The sequence below is a fragment of the Gymnogyps californianus genome, chromosome Z (genome assembly GCF_018139145.2).
Source record: "Gymnogyps californianus isolate 813 chromosome Z, ASM1813914v2, whole genome shotgun sequence".
Taxonomy (NCBI): domain Eukaryota; kingdom Metazoa; phylum Chordata; class Aves; order Accipitriformes; family Cathartidae; genus Gymnogyps; species Gymnogyps californianus.
The window spans coordinates 84,045,316-84,066,450 of NC_059500.1; the positions used below are offsets into that span (position 1 = coordinate 84,045,316).

The 21,135-nt window shown below is 44.6% G+C and overlaps 1 protein-coding gene across 8 annotated transcripts in view; it reads right to left on the bottom strand.

Moving 5' to 3' along the window:
- The window catches only part of TCF4 (transcription factor 4), a 244,897-nt gene extending 228,730 nt beyond the window's left edge, over positions 1–16,167 (bottom strand). For 6 of the 8 annotated variants that reach the window (XM_050913658.1, XM_050913662.1, XM_050913661.1 and 3 more), the window contains exons 1-3: positions 15,997–16,167; positions 14,232–14,323; positions 12,429–12,501 (exon numbers count right to left, since the gene is read on the bottom strand). In XM_050913658.1, coding sequence (XP_050769615.1) covers positions 12,429–12,501; positions 14,232–14,303 — 145 coding nt within the window. In that variant the 5' untranslated portion in view covers positions 14,304–14,323; positions 15,997–16,167. Of the gene's footprint in view, positions 1–12,428; positions 12,502–14,231; positions 14,334–15,251; positions 15,296–15,996 lie in introns of those variants that run through there. The other 2 variants (XM_050913656.1, XM_050913654.1) reach the window with 2 other exon arrangements.
- Positions 16,168–21,135: the final 4,968 nt, after the last annotated feature.

Below are 21,135 nucleotides of genomic sequence, written 5' to 3' on the forward strand. Positions count from 1 at the left end.
AGTGGGGATACGACTGAGCTGAATAAGAGGAAACAACTTTATATTAAAAAGAATAAAGCTGCTTCTTTTATAATCCTGCACTTTCTAGTTAAGCTCTTTCTATTTTGGATTAAGAAAATGACAACTCTCCGTTAGGCGTGGCATTAGGCATTGCCCTGTTTACAAACACATCACAATTTTGCCCAATGGCAGAGCCAGAGGATATTTTTTTTTTTTACACTTAAGAATATGTTAAAAAACAGTTAGATATAAATTTTTTAAAGTTTAAAATATCGTTCTTTTAGTATAATAAATCTCATCATCTCCTTGTAGTCAGACACTATGGGTTCAATGGACACATAAAACACTTGGGCATTTACAGGCAGTGGGACTCCAGAAGCACAAAAATACAAAAAATCATCACCTTATCTGTTTTCTGGTTAAGTTCTGGCTTACAGTGTTTTCAGTTCCTTCCTCCATTCCTATTCCTTCACTTCTAAATTTTAAATAGATAACCTCTTCTGTACCCTAAGCAAGGAAACACTGGAATTAAAGGGGACAATTTTGAATCAAGAGCTTGAGTTATTATACTAGTCAGATCCCGACGACCATGCGGTCCAGCAGTGGTTTTTTACTGGACGCAGGAGAATCCTTATTTTTGGAAGGTGTTTCGCCACTGCCCCACATCACACTCACAGTGCAATGGCAGAGCTCTCTACCCCGGATTTGCACTGCAAAAAGACCAAATCTTGCCCCACAGTGTTCAGATAATGAAGGTTTAATGAACTGCAGTGTTTTTCCTGTCCTACAGAGCTTGCATTCACAAGTCCGAGGAAAGAATAAAAACAAGTCAGTAAAGGGGAAGAAATAGAGAAAATTAGATGACAAACATCTGGACAAGCTGGGACCCATGTAAAGGTAAGAAGTGACCATGCTGCTGATCCGATACTACTGAAATAACCTGGATTCAACTGAATTCTCAACAGAGGCTCAAAAAGAAGTAAAACGCGGGTCATTACATATGGTTTTTTTTTTTTTATTTGACAATGTTCTTGTGCTTCAGCTAAACTGGGTTTGTGGTTAAAAAGAAAATGACAATTTGCTGCCAATAATTTTACTGTTAAGGATTTACGCCACAGCCAGGGAACCAGCACTCCCCTGGAAAGGGGGCATCTCCCGAACAACGCACACAACGGAGAGCCTGTGTGCTGACGGAAGCTGTCCTGAGCTGTGTGTTTACTTTCTGATAATTGGTAATTTTGCCATGTTAACTTCCTAATTGGATATCAACACATTTTCAGTATCTGTTGTACACTTCAGTCACAGGCAGGGAGATGTGAAGAAGCATCAGTATTTCACACTGACCAAACCGCTTAATCAAATCTTGACACGAGCATGAACCTGAAACACTCTCACCACTATGTTGCCACTAGTGCCAATTAACTGCTTCAGTTTTAAAAGACAGAGATAAAAGAAAAAAAAAAAGGAATATAAATGAGAAAATTAGGAGAGGGAAAAAGACAATGTCCATTAGTTAATAAGCTAGTTCATAAATTAAATGCTCTAATTTGTGGTGTTTACAAAATATCTAATTTTAGGAACATGAATTTTTCTCTGTTTATACAACAAGACACAGTATTTCCTAAGTAAGTAAATCTTTCCAAAGAGTATAAAATCAACAAAGTGATTAGACACAGAAAACAAAAGTTAAGCAATGCATTTGCTAACAATTCTGATCCTGCAGAATAAAGCATTATCTAGTCTCTAATCAGGACTTAACACATAATTTTTCCCAAAGGACTGTAACGGACAAAATACTGTTAAATAAAAGTTGGCTTAGGAGAGCCCAGATTAGCACAAAGAACATAACTGGTCCCGAACAATACGAGCTTAGGGCAAACCAAAACCAACTGCTCTGGCAACAGACAGCAACTAGTAGCGTGACGCTAGTTAGTCACAGCACGGGAAGATCAATTTGTAAGGCCTGACTAGAAAAGCTGCATCAGTGGTACAGGAGCAAAATGACAGCGTGCCTGACAGGTTACAGTCATATCAGAAATCACAGAACATGTAATTTATTTATATTTATAACATCAGGAAAAAGTATTTTCCAAATCTTTGCTTCCATTTCTCCTTCAACCCTCTGCCACAAACATTCAGATACTACTGAAAATGAATCCTAGGTCTGAAAAATAAAATAACGTTTCAGAGTCAGATGAAGTCATACCACAGAATTTGGTACTACTTCTTGTGGAGAGGACATTCACGACCTCGGGATGACCACACAGTATTCATTGCAAAGGAGCAGATTTTAGAAAGGCTACATCAGAACGCTTGTCTAAATTTCAGGTAGATGTGATTTATGCTATATGAAATGCTGTGTGAACAAGGTTTTGCAGTATTGTTAAGTCTTCAGAATCCAAATCACCTCCCCTGTGCACAGCCCAAGCAAAACAGTTAATCCTGGAGAAGCAGGAGGGGCAAAGAGCCGGGATCCTCCCGCACACACGGCAGGGTGAGCTTCGGGGCGAACCCAGGACTCGCTGTGATGGTCTCACGGCTGCAAAACTTAATCAAGCTATTAGGCCACTTCCTTTCCTTTCAGGAGGTCTGATGGTGAATCTGCCTTATCACGAACGCAGTAGTCTCATCCCTGCCCTTCTCTCAAAATATCTGCAGCATTTAAACAGTTACAAGGCCTAATGGACAGCAGTCATCTAAGGATAAGGAGCATCTATTCCTAATGCAACGCACCTCGAGCAGCACGACACTGAATATTTCCTCTGCATTTCAGGATCAGCTGCTATGTGTAGTCCCCATAATTAAGTATGCAGATCTATAAAGAGCTAAAAATAATTTAATAGTTATTTAAGTATTATAACTGTACCTGCAAGCTTCACTGCTGTCACTTCTCCCTTCAACAAGAATCCCCTCAAAAATGAGGAAACGTCTGCTATACCCTGCAGAACTGCCAGCAGAGATGGACCATACTCAGAAGTACTCCCAAATCATGTTACCGCATGAAAGTTCACCCAAACAGCCTTGTGGTACTGGAATTACAGACTGTGCCACAGCCTCATCCCTGCATGTCTTTGTTTCTAAAATACTAAAGAAACCCTTTTTCCATGTAGTTTCATTAGACACCAACATTTCAGCCTCTGCTTTGTCAGGTCTCGCAGTCATTTCAAACAGGAACGGCACCCAAGGAACAGCATCAGATCTTCATAAAGAGATAGGCAAGAGAAGAGTCACAGGGAGGAGCACTGCACGTCGTATTAGGGTTTGAGGAATTTATTTGGGTTTGTTGTATTTGTGGAACAACTTGCTTCCAGGCTGAAAGTTTATATGCCAGCCTTCAGCCCAGATCAAACGCTCAGAGCCAAGTCACAAACTTATCAGAAAGGTTTGTAATGGAAATGCTGACAGACCCTTAAGTCCAGTGGCACTGGCAGGTGCTCCCACAATACAAGAACATAATTCAATCAAGCTTTTGGCTGACGTCACGAAGCACAAAACAACTCAAATGCTTTATGAACAGTACCAGAACCCCTGAGATTCAATTACAGTCTTGATATTTGATCAGGAGTCATACTTAGCTGTTTTTAATATAACAAAACCTTTGTACCAGTTATTTATCAAATAGGTCGATCGTATTTAAATGTACAGTCAGAGGAAAAAGCGCACCCGTGCCATGTTAACCTGACAATCCCAAATCTTCAGGAACAAGACAGGCTTTTATTTGAGAAAAACAGCACCAGGAGAGAGTCTAATTTGTATATACCACAGAACAAAAAGAACTGAATCCCTATTTTCTTAGGGATTACACACATGCCTAAGAATTAATTCAGTGATTTCAATTTTTTTCCATTTTTGGACCCCTAAAATTATCCTGGCAGAGGTACTGATTGCTGCATAGTGAATGTAATATGCAATAGGTTTTTTGTTTCGTTTTTTTAAAGCAAACTTTGCTGGAACCCACAGAAATAGCCCATGGGCCTGAAAGGATCTGCTGTAACAGTACGAATCCAAAGGTAAAATCTCCTGTTTGAAGCCTCCCTGGTTCTGCACTCTTATGAATGAAGCACCGACCAAGGAAGAACCCCTCTGCATCAGGCCCGAGATCACCTTCTGCGGCTCACCGTACACACACACACACCGAAGCCGGGTGCTGTATACGCACACACACACGATGAAGCAAAGCAGGGTGCCAAGGGCGGCACTGGCAATGGGAAGCGTGTTAAAGGGCAGGAAGGGACGGAGCTGCTGGGAAGGCTGCCGGCAGCACGCCAGCTCGCAGGCAGCGGATGACAGCCTGCCATTGCTCACAGAGCCCGAAGCAAGAGCGACTTCGCCTCTCCCAGCAGCCGGAGAGTGCGAGAGCCTCGGATCCTCTGCCCCTGCCTCGGCACAACATGGGCGCCCATGCGAGGGCCGTCGGTGACCCTTTCTGCGGTAGCGACTCACGTGCTGCCGCAGATGTCGAGTAAAACCCTGAATGAAGGAAATGAAGCCCAGATGCCAGGCCAACCGAAGCCAGCTGAAAATGTGAGCGGGCTTTCGGTAAGGAGAGGACCAAGCGGCTACCAAACGCGCAAGTGCAGCACCCGGCATCTCTCCCCGGTACCCTGCTGAGACAGTGGAGCAGAAGGCACCGCCAAGTGCCAGATACATCATCTTAACCTCGGAAGCCTTTTCACCAGGTGAAAAGAAAATCATTATATTCAACAAATCAAGTCTTAGGGGATTAGACAAATTCCACAAGAGTACTCTGCAAATACAGCAGCGCCTGTGAAGCGTTGTTTCCAAAATAGATCAATACCCAGTGCAGACAACAATAGATTGCAGCTACGTATTGTCATTACTACCAATAGTAGTCTTGAAAGACATCGTTAAACGGTGACTGTCACAATAGCTCTCACACGAACAATGCTGTTACTGCACCTTCACATTAAATACTTTCTCACCGCTCTGAAATCCACCAAGATAAACCCATTTTTAAATACACCTAGTTGTTTGATATGCAGATCAACTGCACTAGTGTTTACCTTGGCAGAAAGAGTAAATATGCCAACCTTTCTCAACAGTTTTCCTATTTCTGTAAGTTTGCTAAGAAAAGAAATTACACAACAGCCTTTGAAAACATTAGAAAAATTATCTAAGAATTTGGTCATTGCCACCCCTCTGCTTTGCCAAGAAGCACTAGGCAGAAAGCTTAAACTGCAAACAGGTTAAAGAAGAAAATTCAGCAGGCTAGTGTTACAAGACCACGGGTTTGTGCCCAGGCGCAAACCCCACAGTCACAGGTCTGAAAACCTTTGAACGGCACAAATGGCAAGAGGCAGATTTTGGCATTTGGGCTAGATCCCGTGAGGCACACGATACCTCCCAGATGACAAAAAAAGTGGAGGCCCCTCAGCATCTCATTGCCTCAGACTGACGGGCAGCATCAGCTGCGTAAAGGCAGATGAGGAAATTTGGTAGTGACTTTTACTTAGTGATTAATAGTACAGAATAAATAACACCAAATTGAATTATTCAAGGGACTCGTTTGAACTGTTGTTATTCCTCCTGTCTTCCGAGGTGCAAGAGGAACTCTGTGGACTATCTACAGACACTGGCAGATGGTACATACTATTACATGTATATTAATTTTATATGCCTGCATCTTCAGCAGGACATGCAAAACGGCTATATCGGCTCTTCTCGCCGATGACCGCACACTGAGCTTCCTTGAACTAGAAATTTCTCTGAGCAATGACAGTGTGATCTGGCTGGGGGGATCCGTCTCACCTAGCTTTCGACAGCCAGAACACAGCAAGCTACACCGCAGCAAATCACTAGGTCCTTTGGTAGAGAATAGGCGTCGTCAGAAAATGATTCACAGCGCTGATCTGAAACGCCTTGGGGCAATCTCTCCTCTGCCAGCTATGAGGAGCCCTAGGAGATGTAGGCACCTGACTTTCGTAAGGCTGCACTTCATAAGCTTCAAAACAATAGGCTGCCTCCGATTCTGGACATAAAAAAAATCATTTCCACTTCCTGAAATGTCATTTCTATCCCTTTTTAGTTCTACTTTGATTATGCCCACCGCCCTGGTATCATTTATCTGGGAAAATTTTGGTAAAAGATCTTTAAACCATTACAAACACATACTCTCTTCCTTATTCAACAATTGCAGATCTGTTATCTTGGCTTATGGGAACTGATCTAAATAACACCATGATATCAAACACTGAAAACCACAGGCCTGGGGCCACCGGGGCTCTACTCTCTTTCTGGGCCTTGCAAAGACACAAATTTCCAGATAGAAAATGTAGTTTACCATTAGAAGTAAATGTTTGATCTGTAAAGCTTACAAAATGACTTTGTTTATCATAGCAGATGAAAAAAAAGGAATAATTTTAAACTCAAAACAAAACTGTTTATATGACAGCTTTTAGTGCTCCATGATTCTGTGCATTTAAGAGAGATTCAAGCAATTAACAACATAAACTTTCATTACATAGTTCTATTATATATGTTTATGTGACTTAGTTGTTCATCTGTTATTTAAGTGATTTCCTCATTACAATAGTATGGTAAAGATATTTGCTGATCTTGTCAAAAAATGTCAAGCAGTTCATTCGCAATATTCCTGGGATCCCAAAGCGTGTGCTTAAATCCTCTTACTTACTAGGTAAGTAAAATATCAAAGCAATTCCAAAATTCAGTAATGGTTTAAATCGGGGGGGGGGGGGGGATTAAATCACATGTTCTTTCTGCAGTAGCCAAAAAATAAGTGTAAATGGTGAAAGATTAAAATTTGTGTGACCTGGTGTTCACGAGATGCACAAGCTGACAATTATTTGTGCTTATTTAATGTTTCTTGGGAATTCAGTCAATGGAAGCTGCATTTGCCTATGACAAAAATCAATATGAATTTGGGAGTGGCACAAGTACAAATCTAATGGGAAGAAGCCAAATTGTACCTCACATGCTCCCAAATGCCTTTTTTTCCTGCATCCGTTACTGAACGCGTTAGACAAGCTTTGTACTCTTACTTAATTCCAAGTCAGACCTAAGTTCATTGGTTTAACAGATACACTTTGTTCACAGATACCTCGTATCCACTGAATAATCTAAAACATTATTTCTGTTACTGCTAAATTTGGCAATGGCAGGCACAAACGTCTCCTCCAAGTGACATTTGACTGGATCTGGCCCCCAAGCATTTCAGCCTCTCAGACAGCTAATGTGTATGTTTTTGAATTATTAAATATAGTCAGGAGTCTTGACAAGGTAGACACGCAATGATAATGACAAAAAGTATTTTAAAAAAAGCTACAGTATCCAACAGGCATGACTGAACTGTTTCAGATACAATTCACTTAGATCCAATGCAACCTTTTTGCAGACTATTTGTTTAGACCCTCTTCCATTTAATAAGGCTAGTTTTCTTCCAACATCAGAAATCAAGGGGATTCTTTTTTTTTTTTTTTTTTTTAAATGAGCAAGATAGGACCTTAGCTTCCAGATTTAAATATATGTGAGTGATTGTAGGTGGCTGTGTCTCTGGAACGTCCTCTGCAGGATACACTCAGTTTGCCACTGCAAGCAAGATACAAACTCAGAAGTAACCTCTCTTCTTTGTAACTAAATATTTAGCTCCTCCAAGTATGCACTACGGTGTCTCAGGCCAATTCAAATACCATAGCGTGGGTCTTTTTCTGCCCCCACAGTACTCTCTTTAATAGGACTCGGAGGGGAGGAGGATCGAACGCTTCACAAGTAAACATAGCTGGAAGGATGGGAGGTAACTAGCATTCTTCTTCTTCTTAATCATAATTACGAAACATTAGGGATGAAAAATATGGAAGCAGTTGCCTTTGTGTATCTACGTAGCTAAAGCCTCAAGTATTTTTCCAACAGGCAAAACATGAGAGGACTATTACAAAGCACAGCCATGGGCTAGCAGCAGCACCAGACCAGGCGAGGGGCCGGAGGGTCTGGGGCTCGGAGGTGCCGTGCCCTGCGCACCAGCATGCTGGAGACCTGGAATGCCGCCTGGCAAACAGAGGGACGTGGTGCAACATGCAAGCAAAGCCAACACCCAAATTTAATCATAATTTTCTGTGTTTTCTGACATATACCATTCCAAACACGGACTACCCTTCAGAGCCACCTATGTAATTGCAATAGCTATGTACCTACTACTCTGTTCCTTCATTATTAAAAGTACTTTTCTGATCCATATGCTTAACATTTCTCATGGTTTGTTTTTTTTTTTTTTTCCTTTGGAGTGGCAATTCTGCATTATAACCCCCAAAATAAATCACATTCTTCCAAAATCCTCCCTGGTAAAGGGTGTATTCTTCCCTAGCACACACACGCATTATTCCTACTGACCTAATGGGACCTGTGCACGCATCCTGAGGTGTGCCTAACCTGAGCGGCTACCAAAACGTTTTCAAGATGAAGACTGTATTTAATTCAGTTTTTCTGACGATCAACCAATAATAGAAAAATTATGCACCTTTCCCAGAAGGCAACACTCTAAAAATGAACTGTACTTAAAAAACTATATTTGGTTATAATTTACTCACAGACACATCCAAAGTAAAAAAAGGACTTCAAAGGCAAGCTGAATTTGTGATTCCCTAGTTAAAGATGTATTGTATATAAAGATTGTAATCGCTGTTACTCTAATGCAGGACAAGCCTTAATCTAACTAATGGCAAAATTAAAAGCAAGTCTTTAAATCCTTTGAACAGACTTCACTTTATTCAGTGATGTCTGTGCTAGCAAAGATTTTAGATTTTTTTTTTGTGCAATAGGAATGGCCAATCATAAGAATTCAGTTATTCTACTGCTACTCACACCCACACAATATTCAAACATATACATTGTGGGCAATCTGTAACAGATGCTTGAAAACTTAGGTAAAATTAAATACTTAAAATAGAAGAAGCAGAAATTGAACATAATCAGGAAGATGTGGGCTTTGATTAACAGTTCAAAAACCGAAATATGCCAAATGTGACAGACCTAGCAAATTCTTCAGCACCACAATTGTTGAAAAACTGCTTCAAAATCCATTCCCAAAATCGAGCACCAGCAATCATCATCTTCCCCTTATTTTACAATGGCTCGCACTTAGATTATGACAAATGCTTTTACTGTGGAAGCTAAGGTAAACTATTCAGAAAATTTTAGAAGATCCAGGAGAATTAATTTTATTTTGGCAACTGTGCTAAAAAAAGGAAAAAAAAAAAAAAAGAAGGGAAAAAAACGAAAAAAGAAAAACCCGGCTTCATTCTAATGGATGTGTATTGTTCAATTTAAGTAACAGGTATTAAATCACTTTACAAATACAATATAAATTTGAGGTAACTCCAGGGGAGTTTTCTTAAAAATAATTTCAGTCTTCACCAATTCTCCCTGTTAAGGTCAGAGTCTCTAAACCAGCATGGCTGAATTGTTTTAGTGCTCTCTGCTGAACACCTGCAAACATCAAACAAAAACTCCTGGTCCTTTACTGGGTTGACAAAAGCCTTTCATGTGAAAAATGCTCCATGGGAATGTCACGGCTGTGGCTCAGGTTACATTCCTTTCTCCCTTGCAGCCCTCACCATTTCTTAACATGGTAAGAAGCCATGTTTGTGAAATTAAAGATTAAAAGGAAATGTGGCTTTACTTTATTTTCATTCACACATTACAAATCACAATAGAGCATCATATATTAGATGAGTAAAAAGCTATTAAGATGACTTTAAGCATGAAATATTACCACACTTCCTAAAGTACAGTTAGTTTCACTTCACTGCTTGGGATTACTTTTCTTTGGGGTCTTTTTTTTTTTTTTTTCCTCCCTCCCCCTGTAAAAGAAGTTTCGGGTTAATGCAGAGGAATGACATCTGTGGTTCCCCATCTCAGTAAATATAATTTTTAAAAGAGGACCATTAAGAGAAGGTCAGCTCAAACTTCAGAAGGGCATATGTCCAGGAGGAAGAACAGGCTGCGTTGGGATCGCTAAAATTCTGCATTATCAATATGCATAATTAGAATAATAAACTGTGTTCATATGTTATTAATGGAGCTATCTTTAATCCCTCCATATAGTTATAGAAAACATCTCTTGAAGCAGTTGTCTGGGCGCTATCATATGAAATCTGAATTTCTCAAGTCCTGGCTCATTACAACACCGCACACCGAATATTCTTAAGAAGCAAGACTGGCACACAGCTAGCTGGCCAGCAAGAGCACAGGGAAACAATAGCCACGCTTCTCCTTCACGCAACTGTATCTTCAGGCCACACATCCACCCATATCAGTGAGGGGCAATTCACTGATACCTAGATTCTGACAACTTCTTTGAAATCACTGATCACTCACTACAAAACTCCCTGTCTAATAACCAAGCAACAGATATTTATATAGTGAATTCAAAATTTTTTTCCCTTAGAAGAGCGTACCCTGTGCTGCATGCCATTGTGCAAACAAGCTACCAAGATACAGTATACGTCCCTTTATCAAGCAGGGCACTTCATCCTCCACCGTCAGAGACTGGTGTATTCAAGCATTTACATGTTGTTACAGTGTGGGAGAGTTCAGGTGTTATTTTAAATGGTCTATATCTTAATATTACTAACTTACTTCAGCTCATTAAATTATCTGTGTCTAAAATGATGTGCCAAAGTTACTTTAAAGCTTTCAGATTTAGAGACAATAAAAAACAATAGAACCCCTCGATTTCACTCACTGTTCAGATTTGCTATCCTGTGGTATTTCTGATCAAAATGACTTCATAGATGAGGTTTACGATGCATTTATTAAATATAACTATCTAGTCAATTGCTGTTAGAACAAGTGTTAGTTGCTGCATTGACTGGTATATAAGCATGACAAATTGATTTGTCTGGCACAAACACTCTTCGCTTCTCTCCAGTGAAAACAAATATAGTGAATATTATGCATTCGGTTAAATCAGTTATTAAAATTATGTAATTCAGAAAATGACAAAAAAATAGGATTAAAATCTTTAGCTTGTGAGATAAAAGGCAAATTATGTTTGGAAAGTTATTCAAACCTAACAGTAAAATTCTCCAAGTCACTATATTCATAATATAACCAAATTTGTGAAGATAAAACAAAAACGTGTTATTATTTTGAAAGTCTGAATAGAATAAAATCCACAAAATGAGTGCTTAATAATTGTAGGCGGCATTTGATCTAGTATCTTAAAAATGTATATTACAGACTACCTTCAAATTAGGAAGCCCTTCTTTGGAAATAAAAACTTAATTTATGTACTAGTGCATTTAATAAAAATGGCTATACTGAATACACAGAAGAGGTTCCTTTAATTAAGTACAAACTGCAAATACCAGGCATGAAACTATATGCAATGACGTGTTTATATCTAGATATCCACTGGCAGTTTGCAGTGAAGACTTGTCCAAATTTACCATCTGATTTAGAACAGTACTCTGTGTATAACAATACTACGTACAGTGTGTTGGTATGTGTAATTGCCTGTGCTTTTAAAACACTGCAACTCTCTACCCGGAGATGTGTTTGTGTCCTGTCCAAAACACCACATCCGCAAGGCAGGGAACCCTCTTAAATGAACTTAATAGAAGAGTAAGGAAATTTCAAACGCGTAAGTATCTTTGCTAGTTTTACTTCTAATTTGTCAGGCATATAAAATCCTCTATATAAAACTTTAGTTGCCAGACAATTATTGTACACATATGTTCTACCGCAAAGAGCTCTGATATTTCTTTTGTCATCAAACAGGACTCCTGTTTTTATGGAATGCAGAAGTTGCCCATATAGTACTACTACAGCCAAATAAACAAACATACAAACAAACAAATCCTCCAGTTAAATTTCAGGGACTCTTCAAAAGCAGGCAAATATTTAGAAAGAAAATGCCCTGTCTTCCACCAGGAAAAGAAGATTTTAATTCACCAAAAAATATTCCATCAGCAAACAGTGATCTCTAATACTAAAGAGTTCTTTTCCCGGAAGAGGTTGGTGTTTATACTCAGATACTTGCTTATTTATTTATTTATTTAATTTAAGCAGCCTTCAATTCTTATTCACAAAATTAACGCAAGATGTTTTGATTATCATTTCTGACATACAAAAGATAGCATCTGAAATTGTAAATAAAAATCTCCAATGCTCAATTTAAAAAAGAAAAAGATTTAAACTAGCTCACCTTGAACAATTACACAGAGGAGAAGTTTAGGGGTTTTTTAAAAAATCATAAATGTATGGAAATACTGTGAAAATGTCCCAGTCTTGTGGAAATAATAATAATAATAGCCAGCGCTTAGGAATGATTCCGCTCAAATCTGAATGAATCTGCTCCCCAGAAGAGATTAACACAACCACAACAAAGGTAATGCCTATGGATAAATAACTAACAACATTTTAACTACATACGAAACAAAAATGTTACATACTTGAGCCAGTAAAATGTCCACTTGCCAAGGAAGTTGGTCCATTTTTCCCACTGCTCACAGGAGGTGAAAACATCTAAAAAAAACAAAGAGGCATTACTACTGGAAAACAAGAGATTCCCGAGTCCACTGTTAGTCAAAAGTTCCTTCCACATTCGCTGTGAACTACGTTAATAGTTTGTCTACCACCAAACATCATCCCCCACAGACCTGAAAACGAGTCAATATTTCTTACAGCCCCCACCAGCCCCTCACCACCATCATCACGTTTTTATTAGGCTCATTAGCTCCCCAAACAATATTCGCTTCCCGAAGAGTTTGAGCAATCCCAGTCCCCAGCAGCGTTATCCAGGCTGGGAAGCGGGGCTCGCTCCCCTCTCCAACTCTCACGCTGACAAAGGCGAAAAAAGTTTTTTTGCTGAAACCTTGGCCATAAATGTAGCAATGTCCATTTCCATCCCGCTTTAGGATTTGCCTGTCATATGTGAACCCAAATAATAATAATGCAAAGTGCCACCTGCCCTAAATTCTCATTTCGTCTCTAACACGAGAGCAATTTGAAGCAAGGCTCTCTCCCTCTCCCCCTCTCTCTCCCTCTCTCTCGCTCCCTCTCTCTCTCCCTAGCATTTATTTCGACCCTAATTGGTTTCTCTCTTCTTCGACGTGTCTAGTGGATAATACGCACCTTCCCTGAGTCAGAGCCTGCAAAAAGCGAAGGAACAAATGGAAAAAGTGCAACAAGCAAAGAGGGGGCTGCAAAGCTGCCTCAGGCTACGTTTCCTGGCCAAACTTCCCCAAGCCATTCCTCCAAAGCAAAGTCTGGAGCAGCAGCAGCAGCACCAGCCTGAAGCAGCCTCATTTACACGGGGGTGGGGGGGGGGGGGGGGGGGGGGGGGGGTAGGGGGGTGTCAGGTTTTTGCGGGGTGTTGCTGGTCTTTAGGAACGTACATGCATCTCACAGCAAACTGACTCTCCCCTGAAATAAATAAGTAACTGGATAGATAGATACTCCTGACATATTGGGGGGAAGGGAGGGGATGGGGAGAGGAAGGAAGGGGCTGGGAGGGGGAGGGAGAGCCTGACAAAACTAGACAAGTGCACACGTCCGGATTAACGTTTGGCCTCCAAACCAGCCCGGCCAGAAGCAGCCCAAAGACACAAAAAGTACTTCTTTTTTTTTTTTTTTTTTTTTTTTAAAAAAAGCACCATCTAGCTGGGGGGGCTTTGGAAAAGATTGGAGCAGTTTTAATGACAGCAGAAGCCATATGAGATTTCAGTGAAAACTTTAAACTGAGACAGTCATGGATTTCTTTGCACTTTCCATGTGCCAAAAAATGAAACAAGGGAAGAACTGAAAATAGAATATAAGCAACTAATTAGCAATTAATTAGTTCATGTGCCAACAACGCTATAAAACGTAAAGCACAATAAAAGTGCTAGATATTGTTATTAACTAATGATGAGAAATGTTCGGTTTTAGGGGCGTCTCTTTTTGTATGAATTATTTTAGACATCCAAGACATTAAAATAAGCTGTGAACACGATTGCATCTCCCATCACATACAATAAGAAATAATAAAAAGACTCTAATTTTTGGGTTTTTTTCTTTTCTTTTTTTTTTAAGCAAAAAGATATTTACCATGGTTCTAGCTGCTGATTAAAAATTGCCCAATGTACTTAGATCACAGTTTTGTTTTGGTTTTGTTGGTTTGGTTTTTGTTTTTGGTTTTTTTTTTTTTTAGTTTAACAGATCAGCTAGAAGATATTTTTTTACAGCTGTTGTTAATTTCCACCGTTGTTTCTTACCGCACTGAAATCCAGTAAATCACTCAGTTCTTTGTCCGTCCCTAAGGCAGCCATTCGCTGTTGGTGATGCATTTTAGCAAAATCACACAAACCTAGAAACATGGAAATAACCGCAATCAGAAACCCAGTCCCGAGCCTTGCAGGAAACACAATCGGATTTTTCAGGGGGGTGGGGGTCGGGGGGTGGGTAGTTGAGAAGAAGGGAGGGAAAAAAGATGGAGGGGCAGCAAAAACAACAACAACAAAAAAGCGATATTGTATTTCCAAAGAGGCGATCGAAACCCGGTAACATCCACTCTAAACCCAAATCCGGAGGAGAAAAAAAAAGAAAAAGCCTCGCTCCCGGAGCATCATTTATGCAACAGGAGGTTCAGCGAGGAATGAATGAGGATCCCAGAGAAGAAACTACAGCCATCCGCTCCCAACTTTTTCCCTTCTCCTTCTTCCACGCAAAGTAGCGTTTAGAGGCAGAAACGGCAAATAGCGATAACAGCAATGAAAAAAAAGAGATGCAAAGTCGCAGGCTACGGAGGCGCCGGTGCGGAGGGACGCGGGGCGGGGGTGGAGGGGCCGGGAGGGAAGCAGAGAGCAGCCTTTGACAATTAGCCCCAATTTCTAATTTGCGGAGAGGAGGGGGGTTAATAACAACAACCCAGGAGCGGCTCGGGCCTGTGCGGAGTCATCGGTTCCCTCCGAGCGCCCGGGGGGAGGGGAGGAGAGGGAAGGGAAGGGAAAAGAAGGGAGGGTGGGAGGAAGGGAGGGAGGGAAGGAAGAGGCGCGGAGCGGGGCGCGGAGCGGAGCCCAGCGCAGCGGCCGCCTGGCCGCGCCGCAGCCCCGCCGAGCGCCGCTACCCACCGCCGCCGCGCTGCCGGGCCGCCCGCCCGCCTGCCCGCCCGCCGGCCCCGCGCTCCCGCCGCCGGCTCCGCGCCCGCCCGCGGGCCTGCCGCCGCCCGCGGAGGGGAGCGGAGCGGAGGGGGAGCGGAGCGGAGCGCGGGGCCGGGCGCCGCGCCGCCTCCGTACCCGCAGATCATGGAGCTGCAGATCCCGGCCAGCCGCCGACTCCCGCCCGCGCCGCACTTTTGCAGGGATTATACTTTAAATTTCCCCAGCTCGCGCACATACACATGGCAAAGCGAGTTTATACGAGGCTGCAAATACACGTGATGCGGAGACACTGCCAAGAGGAACAATATTTTTTCCCCTTGTATTATCCAGTCCATTTTTTTTTATTCTGCTTTGTTTTGGTTTGTTTGTGATCCCCCCCCCCCCCCCCGTGCCTACAGCTAAATTTCAAAGCCGAGGTTTTCGATTTACAGAGAGCATTGCTGCAAACTTTGCAAAATCAGCCCTTTGATTCGCTTTACGCTCAAGTTTCTGGGGACGATGCCAGCGGCCCCCTCCCCCCTCAGCATGTTATACTTTTATTTTACATTTTGCTATTGCAGGCCCGACACACTCCACAAAAACTAGTTCGACTTCATTTTCCGGTAGGAAATAAAGCACCGAGTTACCACGCTTAGCGTTTGCACCTTAGTGTGTATCTCACACGTGTAATTACACCGTGTACATATAATGTATATTTATACACACGAGCAATTATGTGTGCACACACACGGTGTACTATTTGCATTTACACATCGACTAACCTGCACCTCTTTTTAAATAACACACTGGGATCGACAATTTAAAAAACCAAAAAAAAAAAAAAAGGCAAAAAAAAAAACCAACACAGACAAGTTACTCTAACAGCAAATTGTAACTTTACCTTAAATGGCCACAAATATGTTCACAATATTCCAAGGGGGAAAAAAAAAGGAACAAAAATAAAAAACAAAAATAAAAAAAAAAGAAGAGAGGAATCTTCTGCCAAAGTGCTTTATTATCTCACACGCGTGTGACCCTCCAAAACCACGAAAAAGTACTGTAAGTGTCAGTCCTGCTCCGGGGTACTCCACAGCTTTACAGGCACCCTACACCTGGCTTTGTTGGGATCTGGGGTTCCCGACCACCAAACGCCCGCCACCAGCTCCCCCACCCAGACAGCCGAGACGCCAGCCAGCCGGAAAAAAAAAAAAAAAAAAAAAAAAAAAAAAAAGGCAAAAAGAAAGGAAGAAAAGAAGGTCCGACAACTTTTCCCTCTATTGTTTTTACAAACACATGGTGACTGACAAACTGCGAGCGCCGTGGCGGCTCGGGGACTTTCCCCTCTGTCCTTCTTTAAAAAATAATAAAAAAAAATAAAAATAAAAAAAAATAATAATTAAAAAAAAAAAAAAAGGCAAAACCCCCAGAGCGAGCGCGGAGCCGCCCGTCCCAAACTTGTTCCAAGTTTACAGCGCTCTCCTCCTCCTCCTCCTCACCACCACGGCCTCCCCCGCGGAGACGCGGATAATAGCATCTTTCCCTGGAAGACACATCGCCAGCCGCTCACATCCGGGCAATGCCCGCCGCCTTATAAGCGCCGCCGCCGCCGCCGCCGCCGCCGCTCGCAGACAATGACGAGGGAGGGAGGGAGGGAGGCGGGCGGGCGGGACGGCACGGCACGGCACGGCACGGCACGGCACGGCACGGCACGGCACGGCACGGCACGGCACGGCACGGCACGGCACGGCACGGGGCGACCAAGATGGAGGGGCCCGCCGCACACAGTCGTCCCCCCCCCCGGCCGCGCCGCCCCGCGCCCTCCGGACCGGCCGCACCGCGCAGCGCCCGCGGAGGCACCGGGCGCCCGTCCACGTGCTCCGCGGGAGCGCCCGGGGCCGAGGGGCAGGCAGGCAGGCAGGCACCCTTCCGCCTGGCGCGGGGGGGGGACACACGGACGGACGGACGACGACACCCCGCATTGCCCCCCTCCCCGCACAGGAACCTGGGGGGGGGGGGGTGCAGGCTGCTGCTAAGATCCGCACGGCGGGATGGGGGGGGGGGGGGGGGGAGTGTTTTGATTTTTTTTTTTTTAATATAATAGGAGCGGAGCAGAGAATTCTGGTGGTGCGCAAACAGTTCCTGAAAATTAAAATGCAGAAGTGAATGGGAAAAGGGCAAAGGGAGTGAAGGGGGGGGGGAAGGAGCAAAGGAAGGAGGTTGTGCAGGTAGCGGACAGCCTGCAGGGCCCAGGCCTGGAAGGGATTGAGAGAAATAACAAGTGGGGTGCTGCTCTGGACGGCTGGGGCAGGAGAGCTGTGGACCCCGCTTCTTTCCCTCCGCAGCTTGCTCAACAGTGGTGAGAGACCCTCTCTGACAGACAGGAGGTTTTCTTGCACCCACATTACTCTGCTGGGCCTAGGGATGAAACTGTAAACCTAAAAGCAGTAATAGAAAAGTAAAGGTGCCATAAATATAAACCTTTTGGAACCAGAGGGTAGGAAGGCGCCCACGCAGTGCTGTGGGACCGGGGAGGATGTCCTGGCCCGGAGCGGGGCTGGGGAGGGCCGTCAAGTGGGTGGGTGCCATGGGGAAAGCGGCACCAAGGTACTGTGTTGGTGCGTGGCAAAGGCTGCTGCCCCTGGGACCTGTGCGGGGGATACCAGCCACACGTACAGCCCCTATAAAACTTGTAGCTTTCTAGGTCTCAGGCCTCATTTTCACTGATCTGGGTCTTCCCCCTGATCTTCTCCTGGACTGGAAAGTGTCCTTCTTTCCACAGTGCACCATGCACACACTGCAGTACGCTCAGAGATACTCTTGGATAAGAACATGTGGTCATTTGTAGCCCACGGTGAAATGGTGAGAGAAAAACAGACATGACTTAAAAGATAAGGGCCTTTCCAAAGGGCACAGAGTGCAGACATACCGTGTAATACAAAAATACCTGATCACTCTTAACTGTGAAAATGTCACCAGGTCAGCGCTGGTCCCCCCCCCCAGCAGTGTTCCAGAAGCTGGCTTCCCTCTGACCGCCAGATATCAACGTGGAGTGTCCCCCACATTGATGTGAACAAGGCCATCTTGCAGCGTGGCCTTAAAGCCAAGTGAGAAATGGGCGCTAAGGTGGCCGCTGGGGAGGAGGGTGCCCCTGCCAACTCGGATGTTCTCCTGTGGCTGTTTTACATAGGTGTGAGGATACCTCATTTAGATGAGGGGTGGACTCCCTCTGCAGCTGGAGGCTGGGTTTGTTTCTGGAATCAGAACTGCCCATAACCCGCTCCAATAGACTTCTCCCTCAGGAGCCCCCAAAGCCACCAGCACCCCCATTTCTCACACGAAGTAACTGTTCAGATAGAGCACTCACCTGCTCATCACACTTCTAGCTGAGCTGCTGGCCCTAGTGGAAGTCAAGCTGGAGTCTTCTCCTATTCCCAGTGGCTACTGAACACAGCATCATGTTTGGTGCCTCCAACGACAATTCCACCACATGTTGCACATGCATCAAGGAGGCCCTGCTCTGTCCTTCTTCCTTGAGCACGAGTTGCTGTAATTTTGCCTGTGCTGCAGGCTACCGAGCACCCATTTCAGAATAGCTTTGCAAAGCTGTTGTGCGTCCTGCTTGCAGGGAGGAAGGGCGCAGATGTCCTCCCAGGAGGAGGTGGCACCCACTGCCACGAGGGCTCTGTCTTCTGCTCCAGCCATGACATTTGGAAGAAGGGACCTGTTCGCAGACCCTGGCACATGGTGTGAGAATATGTAAGAGATGGGTGACACTGCACGGGACGTGTATTCACAGCGCTGCAATGGTCTCTGCAGGTGTAAGTCACCCAGACAATACAGGCACACTGGGATGCCGTAGGTGCCAGAAGAAGTGGGTAGTCAGGATTTTGGCCTCAGGAGACTTATGGGAGCATTTAAGGGACAGTGTACACAGTTAATATTACTGCTTTTAGCATATCGGCTTCAATGTGTCTTCAACGACTGCCTCGATGGCCAGAGTACCGAGTTCAGCGAGGCTCTGAGCCTGGAACTGTTCCTGAACAAAACCAGTGACAGCCGCTGGGACCTGGCTGTGTGTTTCATCGCGCTCCCTGCCGTAGATGTTTCTTTGAACGCCTTGCAGATGAAGAGTAGATGTGGGGAAGCAGCAAGAGTGGGGTGCCCCATGAGTGAAGGCAAGCTGGGAGCTGTGGACAACCACAGGTGGGGCCCAGTCCCACAGCCCTGACGCAGATGATGGCACAAAGTCCCGTGGCCCCGATGCAGATGATGGGGCGCAGTCCCACGGCCTCTGGCGGGTGGGCAGAGCGGGGTGGTGACAGCCACAGCTCCACCACCAGCGCAGCTCTCCTCAGAGAAAGGTCAGTACCTCACAAGTGAGGCCTGAGCCCGCCCGGGAAGTCCTGCAAGGGCCTGGGAGCTGTGACAGACGGGGCACCCCCTGCCTCTGCTGCACCCCCAGAAAGCCTGGGCCAAAATGGAGCTCCTGTGCCCACAGGCAGGGGCCGGGGGCAGGCCCCGGGGGCGGCTCAGGGCTGCTTGGGCCGACTGGAGCTGGCAGGGCCCGGTGACGGCCTGCCCTCCCCTCAGGCGGCGGCCCCTCAGGGGCCTGGCTCCGGCCTTGCCGTGGGGAGGCCGGCTCTTCTCAGGGCGTGTGGGGTCTGCGCTCCCTGGCCCACAGCTCGCCCGCCAGGGATGTGCCCAGGCCCCTGGCTGGCTGCTGGGGTGGTACGAGCCCCAGGGCGCCGGTCCCTCGAAGGGACGTGGGTGGCTTTCGGAGGGTGAGAGGCTGGAAAGCCCCCAGGAGCGAAGCGGCCCTGCCTGATGGCGACGCAAAGGTACACAGTGCCCTCGTCCCCGGCCGGTGGGGCCTGGGGCATGGCAAGGGACACAGAACCAGGGGAGAGGGAAGATTTTGGTGGCGAGGGCTCCTTGTTCGCTGTACCCCAAAGCTGGGTGTCAGGGGACTCGGCAGGCTGCTAGGGCGCAAAGCACAGCCATTTCCCTCTACTATTGAAGTTTTTTTATCTGTGAGTTATTATTCCCTTGGCACCAACAGCGGTCTTAGCGCTATACGGGGTACAAAGAAAAGACAGGGCTGGTGCCAAATTGCTTATTGTTTAAAATGCAGATTTATTTTTTTCCCTCAAAGTGAATCAATACAGAGAAAACCAGAGGAAAAAAAATAGTATGAGCCCACAGAGGAGAGACGAGGTTTTATTTAATTATTTAACCCAGGAAGGCGTCCAGGATCTCCAGATACCACTGAAGAAATGAAGCATTAGTAGAGATTAGACTGGGAAAAATAGGGCCTCATGAGTCCCGGTTTGGACGACGTTCATTCCCCGCGTACGGAAAGGAAGAGGAGAGCCGGGGCTGCTGTGATGCTCTGATGGCGGGCCTTCACGGGTGAGGGACTCGTAGATTTCCCCCTGAGGATCGGGGAATCTCAGAAATCATGGGCCTGCACCATGTGCAGGGCTGTCCCAGCCCCGTTTCCTAATTCCTAAATGCTTCATTGATATCATTTCTGTCTGTTGTGCTTAGCTATTTCAGTGCAGCGCGTACCTTGTTTAAGCTTACTACATTTCCTGGCCTGCTGCTGCTCTTCATCATGATTATACCGGGCGTGTCATTTCAGTGTTTCAGAAGAAAGAAATTGTTAATGTAATAATTAGGGATGTAAATTACACCTGATTTGTGCCTGGCCTGTTCGGATATCAACCATGTTTTAGTTCTGGATTAATCAAGTCATAATTAAATCCATTTTTAATATTAGCAATAACTGAAGCATTGGTGGTATTAAAGTAATGTAAAAATGCACTACTTTCAGGGAAAATAGAGGTAAATATAATTATTCACCTCACAACAGTGAAATATTAATAAACCACAAAATGTAAATTTACGGTGACACGTAAGACTTCACACATAGTAACACAAGTGAAGCTAGTTTCTGTAGCAAGACCTTGTCTTTCTGGAGTACGCTAGGTTGGCAGACTGAAAATTAATGCAGAAGCTACGGTTAATAATGGGCTATGGG